Raw genomic sequence first — 21,215 nt, forward strand, 5'->3', positions numbered from 1 at the left:
TGGGCATAAACAGTCCATGTCCCAGGTGCCCGCTGTCCCTGGCATGGCTGGGCACAGCTCCACTCGTGCTGCTGCTGGGCACACATAGCTGGAAAAGGAGGAACTGATGGGGAGCGTGATGGTCGGTTCTAGGTGTAGTGATCAGGAAAGAGTGGTCTGCAGGATCCTGAAGGGATTGGGAAAGGTGAGTAGTGATACACAGACTCTGGTCTTCGCCTTGTCCAGGCAGCTGCTAAGTGGGATCCTGTGGGATGCGGCTCTGAAGAGTGAAGGAGTTCAGGAGACCTGGCAGGTCTTTAAGGACAGGATCTTCTGAGTCCATCCCAATAATCAGGTAAACACGTAGGTGAACCAGGAGATGGGTTTGGCTAAGCTGAATTAAACTCGTGACTGAACTCCGATGCGAAAAGGCAGTATGGAGGGGGTGGAGGCATGGGCAGGCCATCAGGAGAAATAGGGAAATCTTGCCTGGGCTTGTAGGGTCAATGTTAGGAAAGCCAAAGCTCGCTTTGTTGAGATGTGAAAAGAACATGAAGTCTTCTACAGATGAAGTAAAACTTTAAAAGTAGTACTACTTTAGTTATAGGAGACCTCATTTGCCTTGCACATCTCAACAAACTTCTTTAGTTGTAGAAAGCTGAAGAAGGAGAGCGCTCACAAAGGCACCGCTGCTGACCAAGACACGTGGCAGTGGCCACAGACAAAGCTGAGGTCCTCCATGCCTTCTTGGCCCTCAGGCTTCACCAACAAAGTCTCCCAGGCGGTGTGCCTGGAGGCAGGGTTCGGAGAGAAGGATAACCCACTGTGGATGGGGGGGTCAGGGTGGTTATTACTTGGAGAGCCATAAAAACCTGTGAGCCCAGGGAAGTGGTGTCCAAGGGTGCTAAGAGGTGGCCGGGGATGCTGGCCGGTGTTCTTGCAAGACCACTTGTAACATCATAAAGAAAAATCACAGAACCATCTAGGTTGGAAGGAACCTTTAAGATCATCAAGTCCAACCATCAACCTAACGCTGACAAACCCACCACTACCCCATGTCCCTCAGCACCCCGTCTGCCCGGCTTTTAAATATCTCCAGGGATGGCGACTCCACCACTTCCCTGGGCAGCCCATTCCAATGCTTGATAACACTTTCAGTGAAGAAATTTTTTCTAACACTCATCCTATACGCGCCCCCGCCCCCCCAAGCACAACTTGAGGCTGTTTCCTCTTGTCCTATCGCCTGTTCCTTGGGAGAAGAGACTGACCACCATCCATCATGTAGCAACACCTGCTGGAGCACATTCCTGAGCAGATGGAAAAGCAGGAAATGATGGGGAACAGGCAGCTTGGGCTGAAAAGGGGTAAATGCGCCCTGATCACCACCTGTGAGGGGAAAATGGGGTTTGTGGGGCGAGGGCAGAGCAGCAACGGTCCATCTGGTGCAATCTCCCACCGCGTCCGGGTGGAGGGATGACCCGGTCTGGGACTGGGGGGGATGCGCAGAGGGGTGAGGAGCCGGCGGGGGGGGGGAGGGGGGGCGAAGGTTGGGGTTAACGGGTCGTACCCCACCTGGATGTGGGCAGCAAGTGGGGTCCGTCCTGACAGACGGCTGAGGGGGAGCGGGTTGGTCTGTGGGAGCGGGGAAGGCTGGGGGGGAGCCGGGGCCGGGCTGAGGGAGCGGGTCGGGCTGAAGGACGGGCTGAGGGGGAACGGGACAGGTTGAAAGGCAGCGGGACGGTCTGAGGGAGGGCGTCGGTGTGTGGGAGCGGGGAAGACGGGAACGGGCTGAGGGGCACCGGGACGGGCTGAGGGAGCGTGTCGGCGGCGGGGAGCCGGGGCCGGGCTGAGGCCCGCTGAGGGGGAGCGGGGCGGGCTGTGGGCGGCCGAGGAGGGCGGTTCGCCCCGCGGCCGCCGGGGGTGTGTGTGGGGCGGTTCGCCCCGCGGCCGCGCCCCCCACCCCGCGGTGTATAAGCGCCGTTCGACGGCGGGCGGGAGCGGGTCCCTCCGGGGCGGCCATGGCGGCGCTGCGCTGCCTCCTGCTGCTGCTCTGCGGTGCCGCGCTGGGGCCCGCCGTACACCTCGACTTCGCCGAGCACCGCAGCCAGGCGGCCAAGATCAAGGTCAACCCCCGCGGCAACCTGTGGGCCACAGGTACCGGGGCGGGGAGGGGGGACGGGGAGGCGGACGGGCGTGTGGCGGAGGGACTGTCCCCCCCGCCGGGACCCTCCGCCTCCCCGGGCTGCCTGCGGGGAGCCCCGTGCGCCACCCCACAGGGCGGAGGGGGATGCTGGGGGGCTGGCAGGACCCATAGCGGGCAGGAGGAGAGCAGGGCAGGGATGGGGCAACCTCCTCCCACGTCTCTTGGTGACAGGTCCAGCACCTGTTGAACCCCAGAGGGTCCCGTCAGCAGCAGAGGGAAGTTTCCCGAAGTCCCGTCTGGACTTGGGATTTCTGGGTTTCTCCTCGCTTGGTTGTTACTCACTAATTTAGGGCATCGGGTTTGCTCGGTGCTTCTCGTTGACTTGTGCTGGCGTGAGGTCGCCCATCACAGCTGCTGCCTCTCTCCTCCCGGGCGTTGTGCGGGCACACAAGCGCGTTGTGTTGCAGGTCACTTCATGGGGAAGAAGAGTGTCACGGGCTCCCCGCACCTGGAGTCGCCGGAGGAGCCTGCAGTGCCGATGGTCTTCGGTCCCTCTCTCAGAGCCCTGCTGGAGGACATGATGGAACTGCTTACCCGCGAGCTCCTGAAAATCCTCTTGCAAGAGAGACTTTTGGATGAGAACCAAGGGAAATATGACCTCACTGACCAGGTGAATATTGACTAAGACGGAGGGAGATGCTCCGAGCAGGGAGGTGGTGGAGATGTTAATCTGCCTTGCTGCAGACGGGCAGCAGATGCACAGCTGCTAGAGGTGTATTCCCCCACTTTCTGCTCCTGTTAACTGCCCTTAAACCATTTCTTAAGATCAGCTATAAAAGGGCAGAGGAGAAGTCTCCCTAAGCTTGTGTCTAGCTGTGCAGTGGCTAATAGTCCCAAATGCTTGGGAAGGGTGTGAGGATGAGCAAGGGATGCTTTGATGGAGCTGTGGCAGTGGTGATCTCCAGCCCAGGGCTTGTTAATAAGCATCTGAGTCTTCCTCAGCCAGATGCAGCAGAGGGTGGCTGGCCACTGTGGCTGCCGTGAAGAAATGTCCCCTTTTCCAGCCGCTGCAGGGAGAGGGAAATCCTTTCTCCCCTCTATTTCTGTAGAGAGAAGCCAAGAGAGAGACAGCCCTGTATGTGAAGGGAAAGGAGTCCGTCCTGCAAAGAGGTCTTGGGCTTCTGATGCCCCCCACCTTGCGTCTGTGTCGCTGTGGTGGGATCCCTTGTTACTGAGGGGCATATATCTCTGTTAGCTCGCCTCGCAGAGGGGAGCTGTGCGTTAGTACCGCTGCCGAGCGGGTCTTGGGGAGCAGGCAGGAGCTTCGGTAGTCCCGCTGTGCATCAGCAGATCCTCAGCCTCCTTGGCATGGCTTTTGCCTCAGAGCTCACCTGCCCCCGGGAGCAATGCACACATCCAGGTCCTCACACAGGAGGCAGAGATGGAATTGCTCAGTCCATCTGGCTCTGCTTGTCTGTTGCCTCATGTGCACTTCCCTGGTGTCTCACCCTTTCTAGTCACTGCAGGAAGTAACTGAGAGCCTAAAAGGGATGAAATCCTCTTAGGTGGGTGCTACGTGTGCTGTCCCACTGAGCTGCTGTACTTGAGGAGCTATCCTGTAACACTGCATGCAGGTAAAGCTGCTTCTGTTACCCGGGTTTAGGCAGTGCTTGCTCCTGTTCTTTGCTTTTCTGGGGAAGGCACAGGTGGGGAAGAGTTGCAGGGATGTGAGCCTGAGCGGCACTGGTTGTTCAAGTGTCTTCTTGACTCGGTTTCAGCAGACTAAGGCTTTCCTAGAGCACTGGTCCCAGCGGGAGAGTGCTTTCCACCATGAAGATACAGCTGAAGACACCAGCCCACCCTGCTCCCTGTATGATGCTGTGTGCTGTGGCCACTGCGCTGCTGCAGCTTTTCCTTCTTGGATGTCGCTGAAAGGGAGGAGAGGGCTGTGAAGGTGCTGGACCCTTTGCCAGCCTTCCTGGGGAGCCTTTGAGGAGGGGGATATTTGCTGCATTAACTGCCTGAGGGGATGGATGAGCTGGGGGATGTGCTGCCCTGCCTTGTCTGCTGAGATGTTCATGAGCGTGTGGTGTGAGTTTGATAAGAGTGACCCTCGTGGCTCTCCTCTGGGTAGGTTAGTCGCGTGGGCAGTGCTCGCACTGCAGATGTGCTGGGGCAGAGGCTGGTGCTGTATCTGGGCTGCGAGCTGGGTGCCGGTGCCCTGCCAGCCCTCTCAGTCTGCGTTCCCAGAGCTCAAAGGCAGGTCCTGGCCAAGGGCACTACCGTCAGCCTTTGGCCCGTGCGTGCTGGGTGTCAGCGCTCTGCTGCTGGAGGCGGTTTGGCTCATGGTCAAGCAGACGGTGGCCAGCTGCCTGCCTCACTGCACCGATGCCTCTCTGCTGGGAGGCGGGATGCCTTTCACGCGTGTGGCATCACAGCTCATGTGCCTGGTGTGCAGCTGGCTCCTGCTCCTCACCTTCTCCAGAAGCCTCTTGCCTCTCCTCGGCCAGTGCCCTGATGTGACAGCTGTCCCATTGGTGGCAGTGGGGACCTTGCTGGGGGATAGGTCTAGTTCTGCCCTTTGGGCACCTCTGAGTGCCTCACTAGACTCATCTCCTGCCTTTCCACTCCTTTTCTCACCACCCGTCCCCCAGGGCATCTTTGTCTCTGAGCTGCTGGTTGATATTACAGGATGACTTCTCCCTGCTGCCTTTGAGTGCTGCCTTTGTTATGCTTTTTGGTGGGACCTTATTTTTTCTTGCTCCTGTGGGTGACAAGGTGCCAGTGCCAGTTCCTGCTGCCCTGACAGCTTTCTCACTCAGTGTGGCTGTTGTTGGATGCCTGGGGTCAGCACCCAGCCTGTGCTCGAGCTGAGGAACACGTGTGCTCTGTTCGCCACCTGCCTTATGAGCTGTTTAATTGCTCTGCTCCTTGAAACTCTCTGTCCGCACCCTGATCAGGATCTGTCACTTCCATCTCAGATAGGTTTAGAAAAACAAAGATGCTTCTCCTTTCCTTGGGACCCCCTGGCCAGCAAGGCAGGGATTAACGCGCTCTTTAATTGTTGTTCAGCTGCTCTAGCACGTGTGCTGTGATTCGTGGCAGGATAAGTATCGAAGGAACTTGACTTTTATTGAAAAACCCAGTGGGCTTTTCCTTTTCTGAGGGTGTCAGTGATCATTCCCAAAGGGATTCTTCCTTTCTGTGGGGCCCTTCTAAGCATTAAATAAATCCCAGGGCGTAGTCTTTTTGCCTGCTCTCCCTTTGCGGGGTTTAGTCCTGCCTGCTGCCGTTGGGTTTTCTCTCAAGATGTTTCCTGTCCCTTTGCAAAGCGGGAACCTGTGTGCTGCTCCGTGCTTGTGATGGCAGAAGTTGCACAGAGCAGAAGGGGTTTGCACAAACAGGGATTCCTGTTTTGTCTTTTAAACCACATGTGGCAGGCAGGGCTTGGCTCTCAGCGCACTGGGGCTTCACAGTGCCACCCCATTGCCCTTTGTGACAAGGATTTGGCTGACAGAGGAGGACCGTCCCCATCCCTTGTCGTCTTGTGTGTGTGGTGTCATTTCTCCAGCAGACAGATGGGGTGAGGCCACGTCTGTGGAGTGGAATGGCTCCAGGGGTGAGGGGAGAGCCCTTCTGCGCGAAGGCAGATGCTGCCTTGCGTTATCTCCGGGACCTCTGGGCAGTACACAATCCCACAAAATCCCTCTGTAGCTCTTCCCTGCAGTGTTTTGTGTCTCTTTTGTGCCTTCTCGCATAACTCTCTGCTGAATCAGGCCCCGAGGCTGCTCTTGTTCCTGCAGCCCAGCCCAGTGGCCGCTCTCTCGGTGGGCTGCTGGAGTTCGCCTCTGATGTCTGTCAGCTGTGGGCCAGCTGTTGGAGCCCAGGATGGGAGGCAGGAGCCAAGCTTCTGACCCTCTCCTTCTCATGTGCTGTCTTGAGCCACCCCTGGAAGTGCCGTCATGGTGCAGCGTGGGACGTTTGTCTCATCTTCTGCCCCGTGGTACCCAGCAGGAGGTGTTGGCGGAGGCTGCGTATGGGACCCAGTGTCTCACCGTTGTGCCTTTTCTTGTAGGAGACAGGGCTTTTAACAAAGGTGCTGGAGAAGTATTTTTCAAACTGAAGGAGCACGGCCGTGGAGGATGAGGTCTGCAGGCTCGGCCACGCGTGGCAAAACGGAGGAGAGCATCGTCCTTGTGGGTTACTGTAGCAACATCACTTTTATTTATTATTTCTGTAATATTGTTAATAGTGATTGCTTGTATGAAAAGCAGAGCCTCCCTGTATATTTCCTCTGTTTTCTGGTTTCTTGATGTCTGATGTGCCCCTGTGAATAAAACTGGCTCTTTGCACAGACTAGCTCAGACTTTTCGGAGGGCGGGCGGGGAGGGAGACAGACCCCTGGGGCTTGTGCAGGAACTGGGAGCAGGAGCACGTGGTGGGGGCTGGAGGGAAGCTCCTGGCTCTGGGCAGACAGGAGGGGATGGGATTCTGTCCCTGCAGCCTCTGCTCGCTGGAGGAGGAGACCCTGACTGCTGCACAGCAAAATTCCAACCGTGGGTGAGCTGATTACACCCCCTCACTACCGGAGCATCTTTATAACCCTCTTTACGGAGATGTTACCAGCAGCCCCTCCTGAAAACAAAAAGCGTTTCGCTCAAAGTGTTGCTGGGATTTCTGGTTCAAGCAGGGTCCCTGCCTCGGGGGACCCCGGGGTTTACAGGCTCATTGGCCTTGATTGGGCCATCTTCTGCTGTCCCTTACGTGGCTGGCGCGGGCCACAAAACACTCCGCCTGCTTGTGTGCCTGCTTTGGGCTGGCTGCTCCGTGCACCTTCACCTTGTGCACGGCAGTGGGCAGGGGTGCAGCCCCGGGGTGCTCCATGGTGTGGGACAGCTGAAGGAGGGCACAAATGGGGGCTGCCCAAAACGGGTGATGGAGCACAGGCTCTGGTTCTGCACCTTCTGAAAGCGCTGCTCACTGATATGTCCCTCAGCCACCCCTGGGGATGTCCCCAGGCAGAGCTAACCCTGGCAGCAGATCACAGATTGATGCCACGAATGGCACCATAAGCTTTCCCCTCCTCACACTTCTGATGCTAAATTCAATCTGAACGTTTGAGCTCCTGCAGGGAGGAGAGCCCTTCTCCTGGGAGTGACAGGAGCCCACAGCCACGTCACGCCAAGCCAAGGGACGACCCAGCATCTGAATGTGCTGAGGACCAGGTGAGGGGAGAAAGCCACGGTAGGAGACCTTCCCACCTTGCTCCCTATCACTTCAAGGGTGTCTCGAAGGTCAGATGGTGTTTATGAACATATTGGTCCTGCAGGAACTTACTCCTGAGTGAGGGGAAGGCAGCGGCAGCCCTAAACCCTTTCCTGGGGAGCTGCAGGAGAGAATGTCTGGTCTCCGTCCCAGGAGATGTGGGGCTTGCAGGCACAGATGCCCTGGCCCACACGCTTTATGGCACAGCACTGCCTCCTGCCCAGGCCTGGAGGTGCTTCTCAGGACATGGTATGGTGCTGCAAACCCACTGCTGATGCCACAGGATGCCCCACACCAGGTGAGAGCTGGAGCCACCAATGTAGGGGACAACTGGGGACATCACGGGATTCCCAGGTCCTGCTTGGGGCAGGCTGGTAACCCTGGGAGGTGAAAAAGAGATAGGTTGTGTGATGGGGTCACCACTCCTCCTCTGAGCTCAGCCTTGGGGTGCAGGCCCTGTTGTGAGCCCAACCAGCATTTGGACTGCTCACGTTTGCCAAAAAATGAGCCTGCAGCTTATTTGCAGAGCTGCCTGTCTGCCCAGCTGTGCCCCCTCTTGTCCCCTGGATGCCACTCCTGGGTTTGCTGGCAGCAGTTGCCCAAGCTGTTGCCAGCTGGGAACAGTGCCCTTCAGTAACGGAGACCCAGCATTCCCCAGGCAGCAAGTGCGAGCCCCACGCGCTGGCCTGCAGATCTTAGGCCAGTAAATGAGCAGTTATTTTCCGCTTACAGCCTGGCTTTTGAGCCTTCGGAGGTGGCGTTTTCTCAGCTGTTTGGAGGTTGGGTTTGGTGGGTAAAACCCAAACATCCTACAACTAGTTTTCCCCAAACTTCGCTTTCAAAACCTGGCGTTCCCCATCAAATGCACCGGTGCTAGGGCCCTTTGTACTTCAGGAGCGCGGGACCGAGCTAGCAGGGAGTTTTCTAGGATGGTGGTTCAGATCATGCCCAGCCTCCCCTGCCTCGCTGGAGCGGTTGTATGGCTGCGGCCCCTGGGCAGAGCATCACCTCACAACCACTTGGAGCCCTCCCAGGTTCTCCAAGCTGAACAACCCTCCTGTAGCACCGCAGCAGCCCCTGTTCCCTTCTTGTGTCCTTCACGGTTTCCTGCCCACCAGCTTCGCTCAAGAGGTGTCCCGCTGTCCTTCTGCAGTCCCTTGTGCCTGGGACTGCAGGAAGCCTGCCTCCAACCCGTGTGGTTTTGCCCAGGCTTGCTGCTGTGCGCTGGGATGCGGGTGGGTGACCCCCAGCTCGCCTTTCGTTAGCCGCAGCAAAGCCTTGGCTTAAAACTAATTATTAGGAAGAAAAATAATGCCACGGCGCATCGTGTTTGACACTGGAGCAGACCAGATGCCTCTCAGCTAGCAGCGTGAGGGACCGACAGCCTAATGGGATTCCTGACCTGATGCCGTGCCAGGGGAGCGCCAGCTCACGTCCTGCCCAGGAGAGCTCATGGGAGGGCCAGCAGGTTCCATACCTAGGTGAGATCCTCAGTCCCTCATCCGCCCAGCAAGAACCTGTCCGACTGCCCGTCTGTCCGCCAGCTCCCCTCATCACTGTCTTGCGGGTCAAGGTAAAGATGGAGAAGGTCACTTGGTAATTCCTGTCATGGGCAAAACAGACTCGGCTCGGGGAATTTAACTTTATTTATCGTCAATTAATAGAATATAAATATTTGAGTACTCATTCAGATTTTGGAAACAAACAACCCACCAACCCCCCCAGCCGCGAGGCATTTTCACACCTGGGGACAGCACCTCTCCCTGCCTTTGCCAGGCCCAGTGTCGCTCCAAGCACCCCTCCTCCTCCGTGCTGTCACTGCTGGTCACGCTCCATCCCCTGGGGAAGGAACAGGCAACGGCAGGGGCTGCAGGCAGGCCGCGGCGGTTTCCTCTCTGCTGCTCCTTCCCTCTTGCTCGTTTCCTGTGCTCTGGCGTGAGTGCTTGGCGCTCACTTCTTCCTTTGGGGTTATACCTGCTCTGTCACGGGCTCACCCGCAGTCCCTTTGGGGGTGTAGATGCTCCAGCATGGGTTCTCTGTGGCCAGCAGTCCATTCGAGGGGACCACTTCTTCATCCTCCTCCTCTGAACTGCTACGTAAACCTCTGGAGCAATGTTGCCCCGCTCTGAGCCACCCACGTGTTGCTGAGAAGCAAGGTGTCCAGTGCCTGCCTTGGACACCACCCTAGGAGCAGAGGATAACTCGGGCTAGAGAGGACCTCAGCAGGTCTCTAGTCCACCATCTGGTCAGCTCTGGAGTCAGAGCAGGTTACTCAGGGCTTTGTCTCGTTAGGTCTTGAAACCCTCCAGGTGTGAAGGCTGGGTGACCTGCTCCACTGCTTGACTGTTCCCATGTTTCTCCATCTCCCACACAGGCAAGCAACCCCTCGTGCCCCAAATCCCCAATCCATCTTCAATTTAAATTACAGACTGAGAGGGTCAGAAAAACTGTTGAGGAATACCGTTTTTCGGCAATCTGCCTGCTCTGTCCTGGCACCTGCCTTTCTGGCATTTGTCTGCTGGTCCACAGCACGCACAGTCTCGGAGCACAATGCCCTGTCACTCACTGACTCATACCCTTTGGGGGTTTCCAGGACCAAAGCGTCATGCCCAGGCTAGGGGAATGAGCAAATTCTTCAGTTTTGGGTTTTTTTTCCCAGCTCTGTGTTTGCTCCCCTTGCTGCTCTGGGTCAAGGCTGCCCCTCCACGCTGCTGCTTGGGTTCAAGAGCTTGCTCACAGCTTCTGCATGCCACAAGCAGAGACGCGCCAAGGCCACTGGTCCAACTGAGGTCACTGGGACGACCTCCCTGGCACACGCAGACCACCACAGAGCAGAACTGCAGCACAGATCTCAGAAACCCTAACTGCTGGACATCTGTGATCGTAGCTGGTCTCCTGGGCTTCCCCCACAACCCGTGGCCATGGTGTGACCCCAGGGATGGTAAAAAGATGTGAAGTGAGGTAAGAGAAATGGAGACAAGCCACCCTCACCGCTTGTTTCTGTTTGGTTGTGGGACAGCGCCACGAGGAGGAGCTGGCTCAGAGGGATGTTTGTGAATGTCCCCTGCCACCACTTGGTGTCATTGGTGTCCCAGGCTTAGTGAATTGCTCCCTGTCACGCTCATTCACACAGGGTTGGCTCTCCTATGCCTTCAGCAAAAACATCAGGCCCCAGGTTGGTGAGCTCCTTCCTCCGAGATATCTTGAGATCTCTCTTCCACAGGAACCCATCAAACCAGGCAATGAGGAAGGGAGAGAAAGAGGCAGAAAGGAAATCAGGTTGCCATCAGGAAGCAAAACAATCTTAATCTCCTAAACACTTTTGCCATACCCCACGCTCCTCCAGTGAATGCTCTTCTTATGGACATCAAAGCCCGACCTGACCAAGGTAAACCCAGCTGGTCCAGAGCTGAGACAGCCTGAGGAAGAGGGTGTCCAGAACTTGGCACCCATATTGTCTTGAAAACGATTTCCAGGGAGCAGGGCTTCCTAGTGCAGGCCCCCAAGAAGGGAGTCAGCTAAAGATGAGCAGGAGACATGCTCTGGTATACAGTAAGAGGCCTGACAGGGACCTGGTACTTCTGTGAGAACCCCAGCAGTTCAGAAAATGGCCCCATCTCACACTGGAGCTGGCAACAGCTCCCCAGTTTCACCTGGAAATGGGAGGGAGCCAAATTTCCCTGATCGCACCACATAAATCTTGTCATCCAACCTGTCCTCACTGCTCTAGTCTTTGTGGGAAGCTCTTCTGACCCTCTTTCTCAGTCCAGGTGATGCCTTCTGGAGCATGAAATGACTCCAGTGTTGCTTGTCCCAAGTCAGATCTTCCCACAAGGGACGTGCTCACCCTGGCCCCAAGCAAATGCCTTGTTCTGGACTGGGGTGGACTGTGCGTAAGCAATTACAAGGACATCATGGCACATGATGTCTTGAAATTCTGTGATTTCTCCGGCTGTGAATAACCCAGGGAAAGAGGCACAAGCGTGGAACTGCGTTGGGATAATCACTCTATGTGACCCCGCTCAGAAGGAGCTGTTCTTACAGTCTCTGTGCACTAAATGCTGCTGCTCGAGGCTAGAGAGATGGACCATCCCAGCTACAGACCCACAAAGCCTTTTTTATGGGCTTTCTTTGCAGCCTCCACTCCTGGCAGACATGAGCGGTTGGCCTTCAATGGGTGAGAACGGTTCCAGAGCCACGGGGACGAAACCAACCATGGGGCTGGAGGAGAGCCCTCCTGCAACAGGACCCTCTAACAGGGGATCCCAGAAATCATTAGGGTGCTGGAGTTGTGACGGCATGCTCCCCCTCTCCAGGCACCCACCTGACCTTTATATCCTGTAACTCTGCCCAAGCGATAACCACCCGCGGGGTCTAATGGGTGCATCTAGTCGTGACGGCGGCATGAGAGTCTCAAAGGTAGGCAGATAACACCACAATAGCCAAAGGCTACCTAGGGCAATTCGCCCACCTCACCACCACGCTGGTACTATGGTCAATGTGCAAATGTGACTATAAGTCGATCATCTTACCTCCAGAAATAGCGGACAGCCCAAGAGCCCTTTGAGCTCTCCTGCGTGGCAGTGGGCTGCACGCCAGGATGTCCCCTTGAGCGGGGACGCTGCTCAAGATTACACCTCAAGGTTAAGACATCCCTTTCCGCCACAGCTTCTCAGTAAGTGGTTTATAGCACACTAAACTTTGCAATCTTAGCTAAGTGATATAAAGGATTGATAGCACAGATATAATCCTTTAGACATAAACCGTCGGCCAAGTCTGGGACAAGGACTGGATCCAGCCGCTCCCAGACTCCTCTCGGAGAAGGAGTTCAGAAAGCTGGGGGTCCTTTCTGAGCCTCGGGACCCAACGGGAGGGTCTCCCTGACAGCTCTGTCTGACCCCGGCCTCTGGGCAGTAAATAACCGAGCATGCCCCGCCATCTAACCTCATAAAACGCTGTCGCATCTACTGTCAGCTTTGCTAAATCATTGTTTTGCAGTAAATACATTGCTGCTTCTCTCTTAGGAGTGAAGTGTATCGCTCCATCTGCGACAGGAGTGCAGGGAGAGGAGGTCTGACACAACCTTACTTCCATTTTCTGTTAGTTACGCTGCATTTTTAACCTCTGCGTGGTGCTGAGAACCAGCCAAGGACTGCAACAGGGATAAGGTATTAATATATTAATTGATTCTCCAAGCTCGTGGTGCATAAAATACAGTGCACGGGCTAACCGTCACGTAGCACTGGGAGATGGCTTTGCACTGGTGGAAGTCCCCAGAGCACATCCTCCTCCTGCGCTGCAGGTGCCATAAACCAGCTGATACCCAGCCCACCTGCCAACCTTCGGACTCCTCACACAGCGCTGATACCGTGCCAGGAGCTGTGGAGATGGCAGGATGACCGCGTAATTGATGGCTTTTATAAAATGCCTGTGGATCGGTACTGCAACACGGCGGGGGTTTCCCCTGTGTGGGAAGTCAATCAAAGCGGTACTTCAGGCAATTCCGCTTCCCGAAACAGCAGGCAGAAGTGGATACAGTAAGGCTTCTCCTGCTCCAGATAGGACCTAGAAAGAGTGAACTTAGGACCTTCATTTCTTTCCATTTCCAGCTCTCAGTGTGCCCATGCTTTTGGCATCCCCCATCCTTTGGCACATCAGGGAAGATTTTTTCCTCCAGGAGGAAATCTGTACCTGTTCTGGGTGTTCTCAGGCCAAAGCCTGTTGCACAAACTGGCCCAGGGTGGTGGCAGTGAGTAGGGAGCCACCGCCCCCCAGCATGCCCTCAGGCTGCAGCTCCAGCCTGGCCATGCTGCTGCTGTGGAGGGCAGCAACCTTCTCTGGGACCTGGATGCGAACAGGGGGAAGGGAAGGGGAAAGGCAAGGGCTAAGCAGGGCAGGAAGGTTCACGGGAGCACAGACCTGGGACTCAGGACAAGGTGGGCTCTTCGTCTTGCCTGGGAACATCCAGGTGGCAGCACTCAACCTCAAAGACCTTCATGAAGAAGCGCTCGACCTCAAAGACCATGTCCTTTCATGAAGGGCCAACTTCCCAGCTGCCTTGCCTGCCATGTGCCCTTTCTCTGGAAGGATGTGAGACACGTGCCCTGAAAGGTTTTAGGGAACCAGCTCTGCTGGGAGGTCTGTGAGACCATGGTAGGTGGAACAGGCCCACCAGATTCATAGAAATGCTAGTGGGAGGACCTCTGAAGGCCTCTAGTTCAACCTCTCACTCACAGCAGGACTGTCACCAACTGCAAGACACTATCCCAAATTGATGCTTGGTGGGACAGGACCACTGTGTGGGAAGAGCTCTGTTCCCCAACACACAAAGCCCTTTTGACACCTAAACCTGGCAGAGAACATGCAGGGGAGACCCAGCCAACCTCAGATCTGCTTTCCACAATGTTCACCCTGCTCCATGGTCTGCAAGTTCACCCCCAGCAGGAGGTGGTCCAAGTCCTCTGCCCTCTGGATCCTGACGCACTGGAAAGGAGAGACCCACCTCTGCTCGATTCCTGGTTCTCTCCTAAAAGCCACCTTTGACGATGAGACTGGAGCAGCAGGTGACTCTGGGGGAGTGTGTGTTTTTCTCTGCAGCATCAGGGAGACGTGTTCTCCAAAGCCAAAGCCATGCGGAGGGATTCTGAGTTTATAAGAGGTCCTCGAAGGGCTCTGGGACAGTGAGGAGGTCTTGCAAGACCCAAACCAGTTGGAACGTGGTTCCAGAAGCCCTACAAAAAGCTGTGCCAGTTCCAGCTGGATTGGCCTATTTGTTGAATGTAAGTTAAGGCAACCCCATCTCTGCTCGCAGACTACCTTGACTGTATGAATTCTTTTTTTTTTTTTTAAATATTAAGCAAGCAGTTGCTTGTAATTTATCCTACAGTATTTCTGCCCGCACACTGCAGAGCAGCCCTTGGGTCTTTTCGCTGCTTTTCAGACAGGTGCTTCATTTCTTACTCATTTCTTGCGCTGTGAGCCGCTGGCACTTTTGCCTGGACCGAAGAAACAGATGCTCAAATGCTCTTCTACCCACAGCCAAGATACGGGGCGCAGAGTGCTTGTGTGTGTGCAGGCCTGAGTTGGAGTCCGCGGTGGGGTAGTATTGCTTTGCTCATTAATTTCAAGGCTGGCGGGGAGACATTAGACACAGGAGTTCCGTGGAAAAATGCATATCACTTTAATTAGGCCTCTAACAACAGTGATTACAAGAGAAAGCTTCTCTCTAAGTTGCAGCCTGGGACAAAAGTGCTAATTACCACAGAGTGCATGATTAACAAGCCCCAACAAAGCCTGGAAAAGCTCAACTCACTGATAGTTACGTCAAACTGGCAGGAATGTATGTTATCTGCAGGGACAGGGTTCCCCAAGCTGGGACAGTAAAATCCCCGATAAGGTGTGTCGCAAAGGCTAACACCACTCCCAACACTCGTGCCGGGGCAGCAGCGCTCTGCCGGATGCGCAGGGCCCTCGGGGAAGAGGCTGGAGAGGACCCCCAGGAGCTGGTGCCCCACTCGCTCCGTAATGGAGAGGCAACACCTCTGACGTTGGGGTGGGGTGGGAAGTGACGTCCTCCCTTCTGCTCTGTCCTCCCAGAGCCTCGGGGTTCTCTCTCCCCCGTGTCTCTCTGCTCCAGCAGCTGTTCAGAGCCGCAGCTCTGGCCTCAGGGCAGCCTGGAAGGGGCGCCTGGAAGGAGTCTGTGGAACAGGAGAGAAGAGCTGGACCTGCAGCTCCTCATCTGGGCCGGGCAACCCCAGCAAGGGGCAGAACACTGGGGGAGGAACAGGCGCCAGCCACAGCCCCACGTCGGGTCATCATCCCCTTCCCTGACACAGGCCCTGGTCTCAGGGAACATGGGGTCAAACATGGGTTCTCCGGGCAGGATGGAGATATTTAGGAGGGCAACGGGGCAGCTGGATTTCTCATCCCCAGGTCTCTGAGAGCATGTGGCAACTTGTGACAGCACTGCCAGGAGGTCTTGGCTGTAGGCAGCTACTTCCTCTCGCCCATAATGGTGATGGTTCTTGGAAGGAGCAGAGGGATGGACACCCAACATAATTTCTGGTGGAGGGTTTCTTCAAAGTGTGGTTGAAGCCCCTCCTGTTTCAGTTCCTGCTAAGAGGATGGGTGGCTCCTGTTTCCATCTCCTGGCAGCCCTGCTGGGTGGCCCTGAGCTCCCTCCGTCATGACTTACAAAACCGAGCCTGCTGGGCAGCGTTATGGACACTGACACCTTCCCCTTCTTAAAATCTTGAAGTAACTTCCAAGCAAATCTGGAAAAATAGATCCTTCTTGCAAATCTTTCTAGAGCCGAAGCGTGGCCACAGCACTGTTGGACCAGTCTGCTCAGCTGGGTGGAAACTGTCCAGAGGAGATACCTCCACCCTTCTCCTCATCCCTCCCTTCGAGCTACTCCAGCGTGGATCCTTCAGCTGTTGCAAAGAATCCCGGGCAAAGAGCTGCATCCAAACGTCGGGATGGGACACTGGACAGGCTCCATCGCAACAGAACCCAAGCCTGACCCCAGCTGCAGCTCCCTCCGTACGGGGGACCAGGTCAGAGGGGTTGGTGGGGACAACAGTGGAGGGTGACACCTGGACGCAAACACCACGTCTGTCCCACTGCCACTGGTAGGTCCAGCAGAAATCCCCTGAGCAAAGGGCAGCCTCTCGGGGCTCCCGCTGCATCCCCAAAGCCACCTCCCTGCCCAGGCATGTCCCTGCGCCTTCCCCGCCTTGGTTCCCAGCAGAGAGACGGTGGCTGATCCAACGCTGCGCAGCTCCTTGCGCAAGAGGCGATGGGTGCTGCTCCCCTCGCCCCCACCTCCCTCGGGTGACCTGGATCGGGTGACTCACCCCTAATCGTCCCGTCCATCGCTTGCAAGTGGGTGAAGCAGAAGCTGCCCGATAAGCGAGGGCTGTCCAAGCCAGGGCAGGGTGCCGTGGTGGGAGCAGTGCCCTGAGCACAAGGCTGTGAGCTCTTGGCGAGCAAGAACAAGTCCCCAGACCTGTTCCCTGGAAACTTTCCGGTGAACTCCACACCTTTACTACCTGCAGAAATACCCAGAAGATTAATACGAGAGGGGAAAAAAAACAAACCCCAAGCCCCAGTTACCTTCTTGACCTCAGGCTTTCTGCAGGACCTCTTTGTGGATACAGGGTACTGCTGAGGGTGTAACTCCGGCAGTTTTGCCATGCTTGCTAACCCACGACCCCGTCAGCGGTCCCCCAGGGAAGTGGAGCATCCCCCCCCCCCAGCACCATCACACCCTCTCTCCATCGCCGCTGAGGACACACGAGCAGCACCGTGCGCTCCCCCGCCGTCCTTGCACGCAAACGCTGTGTTGTGGGCACCTCCTTTAGAGAAGGAAGGAAACCTCCTCACCCCCTCCTCTCATTTTTGGCATGAGGGCATCTCCCCAAAAGACATGTTTGTGATGCTCGTCTGAACGGCACAAACCCCACGGTCTCTTCCGCAGGCAGAACCCACGCCTTGGTTTGGCCAAGCTAGCGCAGAGCCCATCTCCTGGGTCATCTCTCTTCCAGGCAGAAGGGAGAGGTGTTTCCACCTTTACATGAGGTCCAAAGCCCCAGGCCTGTCCCCGCAGTCGCCCCCGAGGATCTGCTGTGACGTCCACGTCTCCCTCTGCTTTGCGGATGCTGCCGGAGCAGGGGCGGGTGCCACGTCCCAGGCACCGTGGGCACGGGCAGACATCTCTGCAGCTCAGCTCTGCACATGCATTCCCCACACATTGCCAACCTTTATTTCATGGCTTTAAACAACCCTTGAGGAGGGATTGAGTTTTCATTCTGGGTAGCATCAGTCTGGCACTTGAGGGGAAATGGCAAATCTTTGCCCAGAAATGCCTTTTCTTTTCCTGCTGGGCACAAACTTAAGACGTGTTTTTAACTTCCCTCTGCCAAAGGGGTGGGAAACGCAGCTTTTCAGGGCACCCAGCCAGGCCACCCGCTAGGACGGAGAAAGGAATCCCATTAGCATGCTGCAGGAGCCCATCTCGAAGATCTGGCCACCAAGAGTGCCTCCACGTCCCGTGTGGAGTGTTTAACTTCACATGTAAGAGACAAGTCGTGAGATATTTATTAAGATAAACCAGTGACTTAACAAAGATAGTCGTGAACGTGACAGCGTTTTACAAGGTTGGATGGCGGGGCACGCTCAGTTATTTACTGCCCAGAGGCCGGGGTCAGACAGAGCTGTCAGGGAGACCCTCCCGTTGGGTCCCGAGGCTCAGAAAGGACCCCCAGCTTTCTGAACTCCTTCTCCGAGAGGAGTCTGGGAGTGGCTGGATCCAGTCCTAGTCCCAGACTTGGCCGACGGTTTATGTCTAAAGGATTATATCTGTGCTATCAATCCTTCATATCACTTAGCTAAGATTGCAAAGTTCAGCGTGCTATAAACCACTTACTGAGAAGCTGTGGCGGAAAGGGATCTCTCAGCCTGGAGGAGCAACCTTGAGTGGGCATCCCAACTCAAGGAGACATCCTGGCGTGCAGCCCGCTGCCACGCAGGAGAGCTCAAAGGGCTCTTGGGCTGTCCGCTATTTACAGAGTGATATTTATATCCAGGTCCCCACTCCAGGCAGTGTTTTGACTGCGTTGCCAGCCATCCCCCAAAGTCCAGGTGCAACTCATCACAGCTCCCACTGATGGCCATGGCTTGGGCAGGAGCCGGGGGGGAAGGGGAGAACACACTGCCACGCTCCACCCTGTGGCTATGGTCAATTCACCTCCCCTCCGCAGAGCGGTGGTGCGGTCACCTCTTGCCTCTGTGCCAGAAATAGCATACTGATAGTTTGTGCCCTTAGAGATCCACGGTAAGTAGACAGTAAAGCACTGCCGTTTATTAATTTGTATGCTTTGGGTAGTGGGAGTTGGGTTATCTGTTTGGTCAAGTAGCAAAGCTTCATACACAACATAACTATAAGAAACAAACGTATTAAAATTAGAGCCAGCAAGATCACAACTGGGCGAAGCATGCGATTAAACACTCCCGTTGCTGTTGGTGACCATCCAAGAAGAATTTCCCACCAACGCTGTTCTCCATCCTTCTTCATGCTTTCAAAGACACGGTGTACCACGCTGAGCAGTGATGAGAGTTTTGTGTGCGTTGTTTTGGATTCGTTCGAGCAGCTGACACAGCTCGTCATGTTGTAGTAGTTTCTTCACCAATGTAAGATTCATTCTGGTGGGGCTAGGCAATAAATCTTGACTCAGCGTATAACTAGATTGTAACAACTGATAAGACATGGCAGGAGCTGAGTGACTGAAGTCACATCCACCACGGGGGGCGCAAGGTGCTCCCGTCCTGGGGAGGGGATGGCAGTAATTGTGCCAGTGCCCTGGTTTCGGCTGGGACAGAGTTAACTCTCCTCCTAGCAGCTGGTACCGTACTACGGTTTGGATTTAAGATGAGAATAATGTTGATAGCGCGCTAGTGTTTTTAGTCGTTGCCAAGCAGTCAAGGACTTTTTCAGCTTCCCATAGAAGATGAGAGGGAGCACGGGCAGGACATTTGACCCAAGCTGCCCAAAGGAATATTCCGTACCACAGACGTCGTGCTCAGTATATAAATGCGGGTTGGCTGGGGAACGGGAATCAGGGACGGCTGCTCGGGAACGGGCTGGGCATCGGTCAGCGCGTAGTCAGCATTGTGCATTACTTGTTTTGAATATTCTTTTATCATTATTGTTATTATTTTCTCTTCATGCTGTCTTATTAAACTGCTTTTATCTCAAAAAAAAAAAAAAGGGGGGGTGTGTGGAGAATGTGCTGGTTTGGGCTGGGGTAGAGTTAGTTTTCTTCCCTGCGCTTACACAGAGTCAAGGCCTTTTCTGCTCCTCACGTTGCCCCGACAGCGATGGGCTGGGGGCGCAGAAGGGGCTGGGAGGGGACACAGCGGGGACAGCTGACCCCAGCCGCCCACAGGGATACCCCGTGCCATATGACTCCTGCTCAGCACATAAAGCTGGGGAAGAAGGAGGAATGGGGGACATTCGGAGTGATGGCGTTTGTCTTCCCAAGTCACCGTCACGCGTGATGGAGCCCGGCTTTCCTGGGCACGGCCGAACACCTGCCTGCCAACGGGAAGCAGTGAATGAACTCCTTGTTTTGCTTTGCGTGTGCGCGCGGCTTTCGCTTTACTTATTAAACTGTCTTTATATCAGTCCACGAGTTTTCTCACCTTTACTCTTCTGATTCTCTCCCCATCACACTGCAGGGGGAGTGAGCCAGTGGCTGCGTGGTGCTTAGTTCCCAGCTGGGGTTAAACAAAGACGGTTTTGGAAGGAAGCCCCCAAGTGGGGTCAGGAGAGCATTTTTGCCGTGCTGGGACCACTCCACATCAACGCAACCTGCTTCAGCCAACCAAAATGCCAAAGAATGAGAGCAACCCCCCCAACAAACTTTCATTTCCATGATCTCCACACCATAGCCAGGTGAGTAACCTGAACATCTTCTGCATAACAGGGCTGGAAGCTCATCTAGACCTGTGCCTCTCTGCTGGTCACCCTCACCGGCCACTGTGTCACCTTGCCCAGTGACCGACACTCAGCCAGGACCTTCCTGGGGAACTTTCCCGCGGTAAGAAGTCAGGAGCAGGCTCAACGAAGGAGACCATGCAGCCACAACCTATGCTAGATGACCTCAGCTGGGATGCTTCACTGGGCAGCGCAGGTGAGCACTTCGAAGTCCTCTGCTGTTCTCCCCAGCAGGCTTCCAAGGAGCCTGACAGCCCCAGGGTCTTCGTGCTGTAAGGACCATCTGGACTTTTTACCACTATGCAGGAAAAGTCGAGGAAAAGAAGGCAAAGCCCCTCCGTGATTGCTCACCTCTGCAGCCCTGCGTGGCATGGTGGTGGCCTGTAGTTCTCCTGCCTGCGGTGGGGCTCAGCAGGAGTGCCGGAGGGGGCCGGTCAGCCATGGGTAAGGCTGCATGATCCAGCCACCTCTGGAGGCGGGCACGGTAAAAAAAACAAAAAAAACGCTGTGAGAAATACACCTATGACACGCTGGGCTGGCTTCTCGCCCGCAGCCCAGGGAGGCAGCATCCCGGAGCACGCCACGGCTCCGCACAGCAGCCGGCCCTCGGGATCAGGTAGGCTCGGCAAGGGGAAGAGGGCGCGGGGAAGTTTCTGCGGCCGCTGCTGGGATGGTCCCCATGCCCTGGGAATGCTGAACAGCCCTTTCTTAGCAGGGAAGTGCCTTGGCCAAGTGCTGTGGCAAAACCCACAGCCGGCTTCCCGAGCAACATCCCTCCACCCACCACGGAGCTTTCAGCCGGCTCAGGTGATGAAGGCTCGGCAGGCAGCAACTGGCACCCTGCTGCCAGGGACAGGCAGTTTCTCTGCCCCCTCTGGCTTATTCCTGTTTCCTTGGACGATGAGGAGTTCCCTCCGTCCGGGGCACAGCGAGGAGCAGCCCACATTTGTGCAGTGATTTGCCGAGCGCCCCCGAGCGCAGTGGGAACCAGGCTGTGTGATGAAGAGCTGAACCAGGGATGGTGGGAGCGCAGGCAAGAGACCAGGGGTTGAGGACAGAGGAGGGGAACAAGGGTCCCAGCCACTTGTGTACGTCTTGCTGTCCTACCCTGGGGACACGCTGAGCATTGCAGCGGAGGACCCGTTGGCTCCAAACCTGCTTGGATCAAGGACGTACCCTGGGGAGGTAGAGGGCTCTGATGGTAGATGTGTGAGTGTACACCCAGCTGCAGGACCGCAACGTGCAGAGGCACTGGGGATGCAAGCACAGCCGTGCCCGGGACAAGCAGCCTGCTGGCAAGCGGGCAGGAGGAGGCTCTGTGGAGAAGGCTGG

General features: G+C 55.9%; 1 protein-coding gene across 1 annotated transcript; it reads left to right on the forward strand.

The window, feature by feature from the left end:
* The first annotated feature begins 1,906 nt into the window (after positions 1 to 1,906).
* Positions 1,907 to 6,478, forward strand: NMB (neuromedin B). The gene is made up of 3 exons (XM_074601388.1): positions 1,907 to 2,133; positions 2,590 to 2,792; positions 6,198 to 6,478. The coding sequence occupies exons 1-3, from the start codon at positions 1,998 to 2,000 to the stop codon at positions 6,243 to 6,245; spliced, it is 387 nt and encodes a 128-aa protein (XP_074457489.1). The 5' UTR covers positions 1,907 to 1,997; the 3' UTR covers positions 6,246 to 6,478.
* The last annotated feature ends 14,737 nt before the right edge of the window (positions 6,479 to 21,215 follow it).

Source organism: Larus michahellis, chromosome 9, assembly GCF_964199755.1.
Source record: "Larus michahellis chromosome 9, bLarMic1.1, whole genome shotgun sequence".
Lineage (NCBI taxonomy): Eukaryota > Metazoa > Chordata > Aves > Charadriiformes > Laridae > Larus > Larus michahellis.